General features: G+C 45.9%; 1 protein-coding gene across 4 annotated transcripts in view; it reads left to right on the top strand.

Moving 5' to 3' along the window:
* Positions 1-18,278, top strand: part of cacna1c (calcium channel, voltage-dependent, L type, alpha 1C subunit) — a 231,996-nt gene that overhangs the window by 161,716 nt on the left and 52,002 nt on the right. For all 4 annotated transcript variants that reach the window (XM_064343362.1, XM_064343361.1, XM_064343360.1 and 1 more), the window contains 5 exons: positions 1,690-1,829; positions 2,505-2,666; positions 4,147-4,349; positions 6,984-7,087; positions 10,071-10,243. In XM_064343362.1, coding sequence (XP_064199432.1) covers positions 1,690-1,829; positions 2,505-2,666; positions 4,147-4,349; positions 6,984-7,087; positions 10,071-10,243 — 782 coding nt within the window. The remainder of the gene's footprint in view (positions 1-1,689; positions 1,830-2,504; positions 2,667-4,146; positions 4,350-6,983; positions 7,088-10,070; positions 10,244-18,278) is intronic.

Below are 18,278 nucleotides of genomic sequence, written 5' to 3'. Positions count from 1 at the left end.
GACTTTTTGTTTAAAGGCTTCAAATGTACGCATTTCTTTTATTGCACCCGTGTTCTTCCCACCAGAAATGATTGTATTCCTTTTTATTATACGCCGAGTATCCGTGACTGTGTTCCGTGCCGAGGCGCAGACCAAGAGACTGAGGGCATTATCAGGTTTTACTGCCTGCTTCTCTGCAGTGCATGGCGGGATTGCGGTAACATGAGCGTGTGCAGTGATGCCTGGTGGATCTATTTACATGGCACCTCTGGGTGGGTGGGGGGGCTAGAGACCCTGTGACTGGTTCTGCCCCCCCCCACCTCCCTTCTGTGTGGAGGGGGCTAGGAACCCCATGATGGCTTCCGGAGACCCACGCGCCCCCCCAGGCTGTACTCTCAAAATCACCTTATCACCCGCGTTTCCCTTGGAGATTGGCTCTTGGGAGAGGGAGGCGCTGTGCTGCTGGGCCGTCGGGCGTCTGCCTGAGGGGCTCCGTGTTTCCTGGGAGGAGAGACGGAAGGTGCCGGATTCCCCGCGGGGAGAAGCGCTGATGTGGGCTTAATGCATTCCTGCATTCAGGCCGGGTGACCAGGTGTCTCCGCTGACATTTGTGGCTACCTGAGCCTACCCAAGCGCTTCAGCGGATTGCTCTTTATACGAATAACCACGTGAGACTCTGTACTCACTGTACAATACGGGCTTTTCTGCATTCAGCTGATGCGGTCACATTCTGAAAACATCCCTTTTTTGTGTCGATGGAAAAATTAAGAGAAAGGGCACTTGAAAATTTCCTTTTTCTTTTTTTTTCGAAAAGTGATCACTCAGCTATTGTAAACGTGCCAAGGGTTAGGAGCGCCTCTTCCCTAATTAATGTTTTATTGATGTTAAATTCTGATTTTCAGTGCTGATGCATCATTAGAATTCAACAATCAGCTGATGACTAATGGCCTTGCCAGCGCTCCCTGTGCGATTTCAATTTTCATTCCTTGGTCTAATCAGGCATTTTCCGCTCAAGAGTTTGAGGCCCCGAGATCACACGGCGGCAGGTGTTTTTAACGAACAAATTGAGAGCCATTTTTATGAGCACTGTTCTTTTCAGGCATTTTTTTCCTGTGGTAATTGATAGTGCACCACATCTGAAACCGAGGATGAATGCTCTCTGTGTGGAATTCTTTGGGAAAAAAAATGATGTTGTGGTTATGCTAATGGTTACTGCGATTTATGGAGTACAACTAGGGCACTCAAAGCAGTGCCAAGTGGGGATCTTTCAGCAACTGAATTACATCCAAGGAACGTGTGCCGCCTTCTGAGTCCTGCTTTGTTCCTGGTGTTTCAGACACTTAATCCACAGCCAATGGCAAACCACTGGCATTGTTTCAATTGCTGCAATTAAATAATCAATTGATAATTTCTCATATTGATGCTCTGAAATTATTTCTCCTTTGTATGTTCTCATCAAATAGTTTTTTATGGTAATGAATTGATGGAATTTCTTGAATCTGAAATAGTTCTGAAATAATTGGTGATAATGTCGCAAATAATGTTTTTGAAATAATTCATTCATTTTAACATGCAAAAACATATTTTGTTACCAACATGTTGTTGCTTTCTCCCTCTGCTTGTGGAAATTGCAGTTAATGTTGTACTTCTTCATTTGGACAGCATTAACCCAAACCTACCTATCTGTGTCTGTCTCTTTGTGTCCATCAGGCTTTTTAGTGCTATTTTAGAACAAGCCACCAAAGGGGACGGGGCGACGCCCATCGGAGGGAAGGCCGCGGGCTTCGACGTGAAGGCGCTGAGGGCGTTCAGGGTGCTGCGGCCCCTCAGGCTGGTGTCCGGAGTGCCCAGTGAGTGTCCCTCCTGCCCGCTCCTCAGGGGTGGGGGAGCATCTCGGTCTCTACGGGGGGTTGCTGTTTGTTTTTAAGTATGTGTTCTCCTGTACTGTATTAGGAGAGGAAAGCTAACCCTTGAGTTTTCGAGTTTACGGGACACATCCTTTAAAGATGGGATGTTCTCGTAGGCCTGACTTATTTCATAAAGGACGGTTGAGGGTAAGTTAATTGATATTGCTGGTGAGTGTGACAGGAGAGCGCACAGTATCGTCTGAGACAGCCCTGTAAACACGAGGTCACTCTGTTCTAAAAGAGGTGATTTCTCTCCAGAGTCCAAAGATGAATGGACAGTCAGTGAAGAAAGTTGAGAGGGAAGGGATCTGTATGCAAGGAGATGAGTGTTGTCATCACTGAGCTGGTCGTTTAAGGCCTCCCAGTAACCGCTAGCTCAGTTCCCCCAGTCATGAGAAATATGGGTACCTCTACCTCTGCCCAAATGAGGTGTGGCACAGATGCTCACCATTACTATGATCTAGATCTAGAAGTTTAGAGGGGCAGAAACCTGCTTTAGTATTGGATGTGCAAAATGCATTGTGTATATTTACAGTGACGCCTCAGAGAGTTTAGTCATGAACATAAACATGTTTTACAGGGGAGTGTAAAAGCGCAAATTGCTGTGTCCCTTCCCAGGCCTGCAGGTGGTGTTGAACTCCATCATTAAAGCCATGGTCCCGTTGCTGCACATCGCGCTCCTTGTCCTCTTCGTCATCATCATCTACGCCATCATCGGCCTGGAGCTCTTCATGGGCAAGATGCACCGCACCTGCTTCTTCTACCGCGACGGACACCTAGGTCAGTCCCTAACCGCCCTCCACCTGTGTTCGCCTCCATCCTCTCCACTTCTACCTCCACCTCGTCAGGTCCACACGGCTTGCTCTGGGGGGGGGGGGGGGTGACCTTCCCCCACAAGGTCAGAATTTTAGAGATTTAAAAGTTGTTAAACATTTGGAGTTGCATTTGCACTATTGTTCTATTTTGACTCACTCTAAATCCAAGAAACCTTTGGACCTTGCAAAAGTGCATGCCCTTCTGTATCAATGAGCCAATGAAATGAAAAAGACCCATATGCATCTTCATGGGGAGGTGGTGGAATCTCAACCCTTATATCTGTCATTTATATGCCTCATTTTAACCAGGCAGGCCAACCAAGAAATACAGTCTTTTCCCACAACAGCCTGAAGAATGAATGTGGTTTGTGGAGTGAATGGGTGCATACTCGTATTCTTCCTGCATGAGCCTCGAATTCAAAGGGATTGCCGTATTACTGCCCCATCTTTGTACACTGCAGCGCATGCAAATGTCAGGCCAGGATTAGAAGCGGATGTGGATGCGCAAGGCAGCTTCCATTCAAAGGATGTTTACTGATATTCATTCAGCAGTCTGAATAATCGTCAGGAAGTCCCCCTTTTAACCTTGAGCTCAACCGTGCTCTAAATGCACTCGCTGAGCGGGAGTCACACTACCTGCTCGCCACGCAGACCGACTCGTCTTCATGCTACGAGGGTTTGCTAATCCAATCTATGTATTTTAAGAGTAAACATGAGATAGGAACTGGCATCATGAAGCATGAATAAAGAGGTTTTTGGTTGGTTTAGCAAGTCAGCGGGGGAGCAGGTCCGCTGTTTACTCTCACACAGCATCTCAGACGACTGTGTCACGCATCCGTGCGTTCCAGTCGAACTCCCCATTTTGTTCTGCGCTTTGCTGCGATTTCACGCCTCGGTGTGTCCACCCTCAGAATTGGAATGCGGCAGTTCATATTTTTAGGAGAACACAACCTCGGTGCTGTCATCTGTGTCCTCTGTCAGTCCAACACACTTCTACCCTGGGAGAGTAGCGAGATTAAGGTCAATTCATTTGCAGTTGAAGGAATTCAGGAAATTAGTAGTAATTCAGTTCATGAATTGAAAATACACATACTGTTCTATTGGGACTTTTCAATTATTTGTTTGAATAAAAATTTTCTGGAGAGACTGAACTTTAGTGGTATTCATCTCAACTCGTATATTAGTACGCAAATCACTGACATTTCTTGTCGTTGTTTTTATATTAACAATACACACACTGTAGATTAAACCTGCTGAAGTCAACATGAACATATAAGCGTTGTTTTTTATAAAATCTCTGAGGACTACTAATGAAAGCCAAGCAGTTTCTGCTTGTTTTGTGGTAACATCTCATCTGTGGTCCATGAACTATCAGGCTTAAGTCTCATCAGCACCTCTGGTGTCTGAGCAGCAGGTGTTAGCAAAGCTGCTATCTGTGTTGCTAGGTCCCACCTCTGAGGAGAAGCCTGCCCCCTGCGCCCAAGCGCACGCCCACGGCAGGCAGTGCAGCCCGGAGAACATCACCAAGTGCGAGATGGGCTGGGAGGGGCCCAACTACGGCATCACCAACTTCGACAACTTTGCCTTTGCCATGCTGACGGTCTTTCAGTGCATCACCATGGAAGGCTGGACGGACGTGCTGTACTGGGTGAGTCGGGCCCTGGCACTGGGGTTTGTCTGAGTGTGCTGTACCGCGCTGTACTGTGCTGTGCCACCTCTGACAAACTGCATCGAGCTCACAAGCAAACGGCATGCAGGCTTCCAGCAGGGATTCCAACTGAACTTCCAACTGAGAGTGGACCCACACATGCAACACATTCCAGTTCACTGAGCTAACACACACACACACACACACACGCACACAGGCACCCACGCACAATCATATACACACGCACGTAGCCGCACACATGGAAAATTACTTCGTAAACACAACTGTTGTCACATAAAAAATTATCAAGATCTGTGAAAATGTGTGACAGTATACATGTACATATTTAAATGTTTGTAGTCTCATACATTTCCTTATACAGTAAATGGTTATCAATTTCATTGAATGCCAAAATCATCTACAATTGATAAGCGGGAAAGTTAAGCATTTGTTTTCATTTAAATATAAATAAAAGTTCCCAGAAACATCCGTGAAGTGAATTTTGATTATGGAGGAAGCCTACGGGTCTGGCTTTAGAATGTGTTTCTATAACAGTGACTCAAATACACAGCCATGAAAAATAGTCTACAGAAGATAATTTCTTGCACAAAATCAATGCACAAAATGGGTTCTGTAATTGAAGACAAGAATAAACCATGTTCAGAGTCACAATTCTCCTAATTCCTGACTGTACTAAAGCTCCCGGTGAATACATGAATAGATTAAACGCAAAATTAAATTTATGTATTTATTTTTCCCTGACGCACATAAAATGTGAATGGTATGGGAGCTAAATTTCCTCCAGCTATAACAAGCTTTAAGCTGCAGTAATCCCTGACACTTCTTATGGTGAACTGTATAAAAGCAAAGCCTGTATACAGTTTGCATTTGATAGACACACCAGTTTAAAGCCTTATATTAGAAAACATGAACACATTACTAGGGTGGTGGAAAAATTGCTATTTTACAACACTTTTTTCTCTGTGCATGTAAATTTGAAATGCCTGCGCAAACATTTCATTCAGTGCACAGGCACAATACCAATCAAAGATAAGGACGATAAGAAGACCAATCCAAGCACAGATAGTTTTTTTGCTTATCGTTGTCAGATCCCAACAGATTTCTTGTTTTACATAGAGCTCTGCCTTTTGACTAATCCAAACACTGCACTGGCTACATGGGATTCATTCGTGTTGGTCTAATTTCCACCACAGATCTCCTGACCAGATAGGCAGCTCTGCATGCTTTCTGCCTCTTGTCTGGGCAGTTCCAGTCGGTTACTGCTAGCACTGGATGCCTTCTTATTGTCCTTCATTCAGAAGGAGCCAGAAAATAAGAACACATTTTGCACAATGACTGTACAGTATTTTACCTGAATTAAAACCATTTTTATTGCATTGGCCTGTGAGACTCCCGGCTTCGGCTGGTACCGGCACAGTCAGGTATTTGATACCAGACCTTGGGCCACGTTGCTACACCAAGAACTAGCGTTTTAGCTGGATGTGCTCCCGGGTTGCTCAAGGTGATATGATACTCAGTGTTAAGCACACGGAGATGAATATCTCATCGGTACATAGAATATCTGTGACCAGTATTGAGTACACCACCTGCGCTGGCTCTGTCCTTCCTACCATCTCTGTCCCTTTGTCTGTTTCCCTTTCCCTCTTCTTTCCCTCTTCTTCTGCTTTCCTTCCACTTGTCCAGCAGTGTGACTGGCCCCACCGGTCCCAAGGTGTGTGGGCCACAGAGAGCAGACATCACGTTTATGTAGCGCCTTTCATAGAAACGGGGGTCGGGGAGTTACTGACCTCAGTGGCTCTGTGCAGTTTGCGTAGCACCAGGTGAGGCGCAAAAGCCTATTTTTGAGCTGCGTGGAATACTTAGCAAAAAACAGCTAAGGTGTGGAGATCAGGGATCAGTTCAGCCAGTTAGACTGGTCAGTTATTGGAGGTTCAGACTGATGGTACCTGATTTGGTAATTATTTTTCCACATCATTCAGTGAATACCATCTCCTCCTGGACAGTGTCCCTACCATTGAATTTAGGAAACATTTATGTTTTTTAAAGGGGATGTGTATACTGGCCAGTGTAGCTCAACGGCTTGTGTGAAGAGCCTCTACTGCAAGAGAAGAAAGCAATTGGGGAGAAAACGAATAATATTGCTTCAAGAGAAAGGGTAAACATAGCTGTGTGCTCCCATCTTAGGACATGAAGAGAATTTTTATTTCCAAGACCCAATAGCGGCAGTGATTATACATCTCTGGAAAGAACACATCTTCTCCTCTCCATTAAATATACAGGCTATTTTAAAATGCCTTTCTTACGCTCTCAGTTTATGCTGATGGAGACATTTTCCTTTGTGCAGGAAATGTGTTCAGCACTGTAATCTTGCGTGGATGTGTCCTGGTGAGCACAGTTCTGCTGAGTTTAGAGTTCAGCTCACTCTGTGTGCCACAGCTTCAAGACGTTGTTTGAATGAAAGTAATCCAGACAGAGCTTTGACAAAAAAAGTCGCCTTAGTCCTTGTTTAATTTCTTCCTTGCTTCTTTTTACCATCTGGGTTTTCTCTCTCTTTCTTTTCTCCCTGTTTTCTAAACCCACTCTATTTTTTTCTAACCTTCCTCCATCTTTCAGATGCAGGACGCTATGGGCTATGAGCTTCCCTGGGTCTATTTTGTCAGTCTGGTCATCTTTGGATCCTTTTTCGTACTAAATCTGGTTCTGGGGGTGTTGAGCGGGTAAGAGCGCCTTGTGTCCACTGCTGCCTGTGATCACTAACCAGACAACAAGACTCGAGCCGTGGGTGCAGCGCAGAGGAGACTCAGAGAGTCACATGCGCTAAAAGAGAAACCTGATTATCCAGACTGGAATTTAGAAAATTGGCGGGGGTGGGTGTGGATTGTATTAATAAAACAACAGTGCCAAAAGACCAAAAAAAGCAAAGAGAGTCTAATTGCTGTGGAAATGCCACTCCAGGAATCTTGACATTTCTTTTCCGTGAATCACTTCTGTTGTGTTGAAAATGTCAGGTTATTGGTGAGGCAATGGTGATTTTGGCAGTGTGTCCACACAGAGAGCATTCTGGGATAGTAAGGCCCACGGGGTTATGTTGGTGATTCAGTAGATTCAGGAAACCGTGAACCTGTCTATCTGTTTTATGATAATCTGTTTGATGATCTATCTCAATGAGGGCTTCAGGTGCACTGATTCATAGTTCAATGTCTTCAAGACAACCCTGTTCCAGCTAAACTACTTTCAGATGAGAGTGAGAGAAGGCATAAGCTTAGGTTTATGTGTGTATTTGCGTCATAATTCCCAATTTGTGAAGATTTAATATGGCAAATGTATTCATTCTTTGGTACAGCCAGACTCTTGACATAAGTTTTAGTAGTGTTTCGTTTTTAGTTTTAGTTTCCAGTATAAAATTGAATTGAACGAAGCCGGTGGATTCCGTGGTCGTGTGTTCCTGCTGAAATGGGAAACAGGGAAATGTAGCACAAGCACTGCAGCCAATGGACAGCAGTAAATATTCACTCACATCTGTTTTATTGGACAGACTGGTTTGCATGGCCAGAGGGAATAAATTGGCCTGGATAAACAGGCTAACTTTCCCATCTAGAAAAGCAGTAGTTTGGCTGTTCTGATTTCTTTTTTTTCTTCATTCCCTTAATGGTGAATTGGGTCAGGGAAAGGACTTTTCTTGATGTACTGCTGAAGGGTCGTCCAAAGTGTTTGCCCCAGGGAATACGCTCCTTCTTAGAACCAAACCGTTTTTCAACCAAAAAAGGGCGCCTGCAGTCTGAGGGACAGCTGATTTAGCTGCTGTATGTCAAGTTTTCTGGGGGTTGTTGGAATCTCCAAACGATTGAAGGCTGGATTGGCTGGGAAATGCGCTGGAGCAGTCACCCAATGGAGTCTTGTTGCTCTGAGTTATTAATGCACACTAATTATTGCTCCATCTTTCCAGGTGAATGATGCCATCGGAAATGGGTGGCCCTGGATCTATTTTGTTACTCTAATCATCATAGGGTCATTTTTTGTTCTTAACTTGGTTCTGGGTGTGCTGAGCGGGTAAGAATGGGTTTTATCAGTTTGTGTCTTTCAGCTCTCTTCTTTCCTTCTCTGCACTGTAAAATAACACTTTTTATACTTATTTTATTTGTGCAATTTGGATTTGTCTACATTTCAGATTCAACCCTCTGGCCAAGGCCAGTTTCAGTTTACCTTGCGATATTTTATGGTGAGGCTAGTCAATGAGTAGAGAAAACAATAATCTGGAAAAAAATGTTAAAGTAATCTTTCATAAAAATGTTTACGTGAAAGAAAACTGCAGCCTTCTTTGAGCTGTTTTTATTATTTCAGAAATTAAGTTTGACTCTTCAAAGCTCCTCTAAAGAATTTTACAGTGACCTCCAGCAGTTCAGGTTGTTGTCTTCCCCTTAGCTGCAGTCAGATTTATTCCTGGCCAACTGTTGCGTTCTCTCCATTCCCTGAGGTCACGTGTACGCTGGGTTTCATTCCAAATGCACGTTCTGCGGGGTGATTGTAAAAGTTCGCCACAAAATCATTCGAATGACTAAAACCGATCGTCGCGAAGGGCACCGTCAATGAATGTGTAAGCTGATTACTGTCAGGGAGTCAAGGAGCGCTGCCCAGCATGCTAAAATGGAAAGAGCTGGAGGCGGGGGGAGAAGCTCTCCAGGCCTTTTTAAAAATGTGCAGGTGGTGAATTAGACCGCAGTGGGGGCCGGGCTAGCAGTCGGCATGGCTCACTGGCGCTCACCGTTTGTGTTGCAGATTGTCTGCGAGATGCGATCTGACAGCAGTGATGAGCTGGGCTCATTGATCTGGGGGCTGTGCGCTCGCTGTGGGCTGAGGGTGTAATTTCGCACGTCCCTGGGCTCTCCCCGCTCGCTCGCTCGCTCGCTCTCCGTACTGCCGGAGCCCCGCTTCTCCCCCGCATCGATCACGCTGAATGCGCTCCCTCCTGGAGGTGGAATCTCCAGTAGGCCCCATTACCATTCCTGCAGCTCTCATGCTGGTGCAGATATACATTGCGCTTCGGGTGAAATACAGCGTGCGGTTTAAGAATGCCTTATCCTTTAAAGGGCATTCCCGTACGGCGTAGTTCCTCTTAGGTTTGTTCCCGATGGCAGCGTGCCTTTTAGCAGCTTTAGCATCAATTGAAATTCTCGATTTGCCAATTTCCATAAAAAACATATTTTCAAAAACGAACGTGGGAGTTGCTTTCTTCTTCGGTTATCATCTGTTGCCTTTTCTTCCATTTAATCCCAAACGCGGCCGCTGCATGTTTGTGTGTTTGAAGAGAGCGAGGGGACTCCGCTGACCCTACTGGTTCTCTCACTTCTGATGTCTATGTGTGAGTGAGGACACATCTCTGGCAAAGTCAAAAGGGTGCCGCTCTTCCCTTGACCTTCCAGTTCCTCTCTAAACATTTGTTTACTTCTGAGTTCCTTCTGGATACTGTCTCAACTTTAATTGTATGTTTTATTTTTTGTTTGATTTTTAAATTTTTAAATTGTTGAACATTCAGCTGCGTTGTCTAGTTTAGGACTGTTTGCCTCAACTTGGCTGTTTCCATGAACCAGATTTCAGATCCTTCTTTCTTCCTGTCCTTGTCCCTCTCCTTTCCTCCTCTCCTTCTGCCAATCCCTCCATCCTTCTCTCCCTCCTTCTCTGCCCGTGCCCGGTGGTGTGCAGGGAGTTCTCGAAGGAGCGAGAGAAGGCTAAAGCTCGGGGGGACTTTCAGAAACTGAGGGAGAAGCAGCAGCTGGAGGAGGACCTGAAAGGGTACCTGGACTGGATCACCCAGGCCGAGGACATCGACCCCGAGAACGAGGAAGAGGGACTGGATGAAGAGAAGCCCAGAAACCGTGAGTGCTGGTGGGGGGGAGTGTGGGGCTGTGTTGCGGACCGGGTGGTGAAGTTTGGGGAAGGGAGGTGAACTGTGTGATGTGGAGAGAGTGGGTCTGTGTGGGGACAAGGGTGGATCTCTTTGGGGGAGAGTTTGGAGGTTTTGCTGTTGGAGATTGTGGGGAAGAGGGTGAAGGCATTGGAGAGTGAGTGTGATGTGGGGGGAAAGAGAGGGGCAGCGGACTTGGGTGTGAGCGGGAAATAATGGTAGAAGGCTGGGGGTGGGGAGATGGGGCATGGGGGGTTGAGCTAGAGATTGGGGGGTAAGGAGCCTGTGAGGAGCATGGGGCTCTCGAGGGGAAGGGGGGTATAATGTGGCCTGTGTGAAAGCCTGTGTGTGTGGCCTGTGGCCTGCTCTCGGTGGTCGGCAATTGTTGAGCTGAAAGACGTTGGTTGAGCAGATTCTGTTTTAAGCAGTGACCATCACCACCACTGACACCGACACTGTCCTTACATCCTGCGATGGGGGAAGTGTTGAGCTTGTTGCTAAGGTGCATTCTTGGACTGCCCCAGGTTACCCGTCTCTCCCCCCCTTTCTCCAGCAATGGAGTCTGAGCACTAACGGGCGCTCGATTTGCACCAGCAATCCTTTTTTAAATTTTTTCTCCACATGGTCAATAGGATATTGATTTCTCTTAAGGCCTTTATGCTAGGATAGCTTATTTCTTTGTCCGCTAATATATTGCTCCAGGGGACTGGGTCAGTGGCATCGCTGGTATGTTAATCACGGTGGTGAAATGTGCTGCGTCAGTGAGCCGGCAGTGAGCGATGTCCCTTCTTGTAAAGCAGCTTACCCCATTACCCCAAACCCGTCAACAAAATGACATGACCATCATGCGCCCCCCATTCGTCACACCCTATCCCCCTTTTTATTTTTGACCCCTTAAGGTTGGGGTGGACCTTATCATCCAGTAAATTCCAATGCTACACCAAATGTGTTCTCTGGTGTGATCTTGCACTAACCATCCCTGCAAAGGAAAACAGATTTTGAGTTTCTTGTGTTTTTCTGTTTTTTGTTTTTGTTGTTGTTTTTGAAAAATGCATCAAGCAGTGACCGTTCCCAGCCACACTTGGGGTGGCCTCAGGGCCTGTTGTTGTGTGCCCTCGCTTACCGGCAGCGTGCGTGTTTGGGTTTTCAGCAGGACGGTGGTGTGGCGGAGCGGCCTCAGGGTCACCATCACTGTGTTTTAGCGGGTTTGCTGGAGCATTGATGGTACCAGCAGAAATGTGTCCTGAATGTGTGATTTGTATCATTACCTGCCCCTCCCTTGCTCCCTGCCCATGGGTCATATCTGAGTTCTGTTTCATGGCAGCCACTTCAACATTATCCTGAATGCTGAGACCACATGTTTGAATCTTTTAGAGAGTGAAATACAATATTAAGCTCACTCTAGCGTGTTAGTGATTCCTACTTCCCCTGTTTTGGAACTAAATCTGGTCTTAAGTGTGCTTCATTACCCACATTAATGGAAGCTACTGGAGTGGACAGCTCTCACTGTATGAAGTCTCTCTTTTTCTCTCTCTTGCTCACTCACTCTTCCTTTCTCACTCCCTCCTCCTACCTCCATCCCTCCGTCTCCATCTCTGCGGCTGGAAAATCTTGATGTACCCGACGGAGAGGTACCTGGGAAAATCCAACTGGGCCCCGGTTGGGTGGGAAAGCCTTGGAGCCTTTGACCTGTGTGTGTGTGTGTTGGGGGGGGGGGGGGGTGGAATCAAGGGGGAGGGATATTTCCAGAGCAGGACTAGTGTGTAGGTGACTGGTTTACAGTGACCGATAGGTTCAGGCCTTGTTTCATATAGTCCTGTGTAATTAAGTCAGTGTGGTGTTCTCTCCTTCGCCTCCTCTTCTCTCTCTCTCTCTCTCTCCCCGTCCCCCCTCTTTCTCAGGGCAGTGGCAGGCTTCCAGCTCTCCCTGTTTGTATGGGCAGGAGTGAGTGGATGCTCTGGCTCTGTCTGAACGTGGACAGTGACAAAAGGCACTTGAGCACAGGGGGCGGATTGACAATCTCTCTCGCTCTCTCTCTATCTGTCTCTCTCTCTCTCTCTCTTCCCCACCCTCTCTCTGTGCATGCTTGCATTGTTCCGCCACAAAGACGCAGGCAGATATCACGGACCAGAGGAGAAGTCCTTGAAGTGAAATTAATTGAATGTGCCTCACATATCCCTTTGTGAGGAGTGCTGTGCGGTTAGCATGCATTAATCTGAGTACTCAGTACATTCTTGCTGTATTTACAGTCACACTTTGGATTATGTGTCATAAGGCCCATACAATACACACATCTACTTATAAAACAGTAAACATGGATTATGACTGTGACTAGAGGGATATAATGTATGTATGTCACATTTGCACATGCTTCTGCTCATTTTCTGCCTCTCAGCTATAATTAAGCACTACAGTTGTTTATTGTTAATGAAGGCTTTGTAGATTATTAACACATTTCCCATTGTTTATGGGTTATGAAGGCCTTTATTGAGCAAAGCTTAATACAACATGTGACCATTTGTAATTTGTTAGCTGTGTAGGGGTTGGCTGTCCTGGGGGAGATTTGAACTTTGAGAAAAATTACACCCGAATGATTTCAGGTACGAAACCCGTTGGTAAGCTACAGCTATATCACTGAGCTTCAAGAGCTCAACCAAAATGAAGCCAGCTATGTGAATGGATTAAAGAAAGCCTCAACAAGAGTGGAGTTAAGCCGTTTAAGTATAACTTCTTGCTGGCGTGAGAATTGTTTAAGACATAGATTAAATATTACACTCTAAACAATTGTACCATATAATATCCATAAGCATTAATCATTCACGTAATACCGCATTATATGGAAGTTGGTGCTCATGCGTAAAGGTAGTCACATTATCATCTCAGAGTTCTGGAAACCCTGCATTACCACACGTGTGCTTTGATGTACAGTTGATCCAACACATTTAAGCAACTCTGTGAACAGTTTATTTGCACTGTGGTGTGTTTAAAGACCTTATTGTTTTCAGCACAATCACTGTTTTTTATTTTTGCAACAATTAAAAGAGGTATTCTTACATACTGTACAGTGACATCTCTGTTTAATATAGCTATGTCAGGGTGACATATTAAAACTTTCAGCCACTCCTAGTAGATACAGGTGTGTAGGTTATTTCTCCGAGAGATTTCCACGTTCAGCCAGGACCGATAAATCCACCTAGCCGATGTGGTCTTATCGGTATATCAGGGTAAAAAGTTTCCTCAACAGCGTTTGGAAAAAGTTTTGTTTTTCATTGTCTGTTGTGATTTAATATGGATGTGAGTGCCATTGAGCGTATCCTCTATGCCCTCAGAAGATTCCTACTGATTTAAATTAAAGTGCCTTACATTCGGGCCACTTTATCTGAAACTAATCCTGAGCAACCATGCTTTGTGTACAGTTCAAGTGCTTGAGGTCTTATTCCTGAAAATGTAATGCCTGGGCACCAGTCCCATAGTTTTAAATTCTTTGGTACTTTGTAGCTGAGTGCACACTACCATACAAATTTTTGCATGCAATGTAGTTTGAGATTTGTAAGTCTCCAGAGCTTGTGTGATTTCCCAGTTCGTCCAGCTATTTTATCGCTAAGTATGGTACCACATTCACATATCTAATCATAGTGGAGCACATTTATATGCCGTAATGCCCTCTAGGCATGGCCATCTCTAGTGGGGTGAAAGGTGGTGATGATTCTAGGTGCCCACAGTTTGGGGGGGCACAGCTAAAAAAAAAATCAATTTGTTTTAATTAAAAATGGGGGCCCAGAGCAATGTTCTTTCAGGGGGCCCAGAATTCCTAGCTATGCCCCTGAATTTAAGACAAGTCACTCTGATTTTTTTTTTTTAAACTTTTTGTAAGTTCCAGGATAAACTTCTCACAATGTTGTCAGTGACTGTCACATCTATGTAACACATGCCATGTATTTGTAAAAGCATCTGAAATACTGTAACTCTAGCAAACTGAAATCAATCCAAGAATCTTCAGTTGATGTGGCATTTCCAGTGACATAATCACTGTTCTAGTATCTGTGCTCTCTTTATTTTAAAAGATTGTGAGACATTATTGTGTTCGTAATGTGACAAAGCAAATATTTGTTGAGTGACTATCCATTTTATTTACAGTGGCTCTAAAAGCATTTGCAGCTTTGTCTTGGAAATGTCATATTCAAGAGGCAAATAACTTTTAAAATGTTCTTCAAGGAGTCTGGTCCAGCGCTTTCTTTGCCTGCACCATTTTTTTGACAGATGTCACTAAGGCTCTTAGCACACCACATTGACTTGCAATTCCATGCAGTTGTTGTTTCATCACATCATCCATGGTTTGCCCTATTCTCGCAAGGATCTTCCATTTACCCTGCAACCATCTATTTTTCATCTGATTTATTTGTATACAATAAAATAGCTCCAATACTGGCCTGCCTGCCACTATGAATGGCTTCTCTAATTCGAATTCAAACACGTATGCCATAATGCAAAGAATTACATGACATACTGTAGGGCGTACACATCTGATAATGAGAAAAATTCCTTCTGAAGGGGTTGTCAGTAAACTGAAGCCACTTTGCTCAACGTTGCCTTAGCAATCTTCTCATGTCGGCCTCTGTAAAGCAGATTGAAATGCACCGCGTGTTCGCCGGATGAATTCTCTTAATGCTATTTATTGCATAGTGAATTAAGCTCTCACAGAGGACGAAGAGTACAGCGTCCACTGACACGTGATGGCTACCACGGAGTGGAATGTCAAACCTCACAGGGACGCATGTATTATTCATGAAAATATACCATATATTCAGTATGGAAAATACCATGATAGGACGTAGAACAATTCAAAGCTAAGCAGGCTCTACCGTTGAGTCACAAGAAAATATCTTAATATCATAAGATTACTGAGTGCGTTATTTGTGTTCACCATTCCCCCCTCCCCGTCCCCACCCCAGCGGAGACAGTCTTGGCCCAGGTGGAGCTGCTGGCTGTAGAGGATGCCTGTTGGGTCACTGTACCCTCTCAGAGGAGGCTGAAATGAAAGGGCCCCTTCATTATTTTTCTGATGCTGGAAGGGAGCAGAAAGAGAGCGGCTCCAGACTCTCCTCTCCGCTCTCGCAGCCTCCCCCCGTTAATCTCCTCCCCGTGATGACTCACATCCCAGGAGCGTGACCTGTCGCCAGGGTCTCTGCGGCCCGGGAGGCCGTGTGCCCCTGGGAGACTCCGGATTCGCCCGGCGATGACGGGGTGTTTAATGAGGGAAAGAGAAGCCGGCGAATTTAGAGAAACCCTCGCTCCCTCAACCATGGCTCTGTCCCTGTCCAAATAGGGTTAACACTGGGCTCTAGAGAGGACTGCAGACTGTACAGTGTTGGGGGCAGGAGGACAGGATGAGATGGATGAAGGACTGTTACTTTCAGCTGTGTTTTTTAGATCTGCCTTGCTACAGTTGCTTGCTTGGTGTGTGTGTGTGTGTGTGTGCTGTAAATACATAAATGCACTTTTTAGCTCATTGTTCAAGCCATAGATTTTTGGTTTTTCCTCAGGCCCCTAACATTCCAGGGGCGTAGAGAGTGGAATGGGGGGCTCTTGTGTTCCGTCTGAGGGATCAGGTGGCTGTTTGGTTTTATCCCTGAGTGTTTAAAAACTTGTCAGCGCAGCTTAAGGTTCATTCTGCTGATGTACTGGAGACTTGTGAGAGATAAGGAGTCTCTGTGTGTGTTCCTGTGTGTGTGCGTGCCTGTGTGTGTGCGTGTGTGTGTGTGTGTGTGTGTGCCTGCGTGTGTGCGTGTGCCTGTGTGTGCGTGCGTATGTGTGTACGTTCGTCTGTGTCTGCCTGTGTGTGTGCGTGTGCCTGCATGTGTGTGTGTGTGTGTGTGTGTGTGTGTGTGTGTGTGCATTACATGAAGCAGTTGCTCTTACAGAGATGGTCAAGGATGGTGGGCGAGGGATCGGCACTATACCATGACAGGACCAAAACTGGGGCAGCAGCCTTGTTGTGGCTAAATAAGATAGTTTGCTGAGGTGAGAGTAAAGTGCCATTTGCAGAACATCTCTTGAAATCAGTGCAAAAAGCCTCCCCCTCCCCTTCCCAGGGGGGAGGGAGGGAGAGGAGGAAAATACATACTCAATGAGTTTCTGAAGAACATAATGCTCCAACAGGAGCAGGGGCTGCTAGTTAAATGAGCGTGCGCACACATACACACATTCACATATGCTTTCACACAAACACACACACACACGCATGCACATACATGCCGTGTACACAGGCACACACACACACTGTGCACACGCACACAAAATAGTACTTCAAATATGAAGAGTGGCATAGGTGAGAGAATGTACTACACCTCAAGCATTTCAGCTGTGACACACTATCATACACAGTGTAGCAAAATAACTGCAATTTCTCCAGCTGCTCTCTGCCCTGAAGCACCACTGAAGCACTCTCCAGAGCCTGCAGACAGCTGACTGAGTGTCAGCCCCTGTCTGGGAGGAAGGGGCAGCGCTCTCCTCTGCGGGTTTCCCGGTTAAATTGGGGGTACACTGGCGTGAGGAGCATATCTGTTTGGGTGCGTGCAGAAAGCAGAAATCACAGGACGGGGCTGCTGGACTACAATGGCTTCGAAATTCTCATGGGAGTACAAAAATAGCATCAGTGCCGCTTTGTGCAACAGCTCCATCTAGAGGCAGATTGAAAATCAGCATGACTGCTGTTCTCAGACAGCCTCTGACTGGGCGGTCACCTGACACTGGGCAATGGCATCAGGTGGAGTGCATCCAAAAGGCAGAGCACCCTGGAATATTTTGCAAAGGGGCTGATGGGAGATGGGCGTGTCAGAAACACTTCAAAATATCAAGCTCTGGGTTGAATTTCCCATTATGCGCTCTGTGAAATATTCTGTGACATTCAAACTACCCCTGTCATATTCTGGTTTTGTAATCGCTAGGTTGTAGTAATAGCTATACTCTTAGTGTATGAAAAAAAACAAAACAAACAAGATGTTGCTCTGTTTTCTTTCCTTTGAGAGTTATGGCAACGGTTGTGTACTTTTATTTATTGGAGCCAGATCATCCAGTCACATTTTTCCTGGAAAACTAATGCACAATGGTGCCGATGTTTCATTAAAGCTGTCACAGCGGAAATATCTTCCCTGGGCAACCTCGTGCTCCTCAAAACTGGGTCTATGCTGTTTACCAGGGCTTATTGGGTATAAATCTGTCTATGTACTCTCAGTTTAACACTCAGTCTCTGTGTGGCCTCTGATTGGCTACTCGGACAGGGAATATGGCTGTTGTCTGCGTGGTTATATAGGGCATAGTGTAGAGAATGTGACTGCCTGTCTATTCACGGTCCCTTGCACTGAGTGAGAGAATGTGACCGTTAGGGCCCAGCATGTGACCGCTGTCTGCGTGTGGTCTCTGACATACAGACGCAGGATGTGATCACTGTATGTGTCTGGTCTCTGATCCACATCCAGACGATGTGACCGCTGTATGTGTGTGGTCTCTGATCCACATACAGAGGATGTGACCGCTGTATGTGTGTGGTCTCTGATCCACATACAGAGGATGTGACCGCTGTATGTGTGTGGTCTCTGATCCACAGACAGAGCATGTGACTGCTGTCTGTATGTGGACTCTGATCCACAGACAGAGCATGTGACTGCTGTATGTGTGCGGTCTCTGACATGCAGACACAGGATGTGAGCACTGCGCACATCTCTCCGCCTGACTGAGTGGAGATTGGGGCACATAATGTCCCAGGCCATGGTGGAGCACTGCCCTCATTTATCTCCCCTGCGGAGGGGCATCCATCATGCCTGGGGTGTGAGGAGCTACAGGCACGGTGGGGAGGGGGTGCGTGGGAGGTGAGTGATGAAGACCTTTCCCCTCCTTTGGGAGATAGATGAGACCGCACATCACCAACACCCGCCCGCCTCTGTCGCCACACACCGCGACCATCGATTTCTCTCTATCATTCCATCTCTCTTTGTCCCTCTCTCCAT

This window comes from Anguilla rostrata, chromosome 7 (genome assembly GCF_018555375.3).
Source record: "Anguilla rostrata isolate EN2019 chromosome 7, ASM1855537v3, whole genome shotgun sequence".
NCBI lineage: Eukaryota > Metazoa > Chordata > Actinopteri > Anguilliformes > Anguillidae > Anguilla > Anguilla rostrata.
This window is presented reverse-complemented; position numbering and strand designations above follow the sequence as displayed.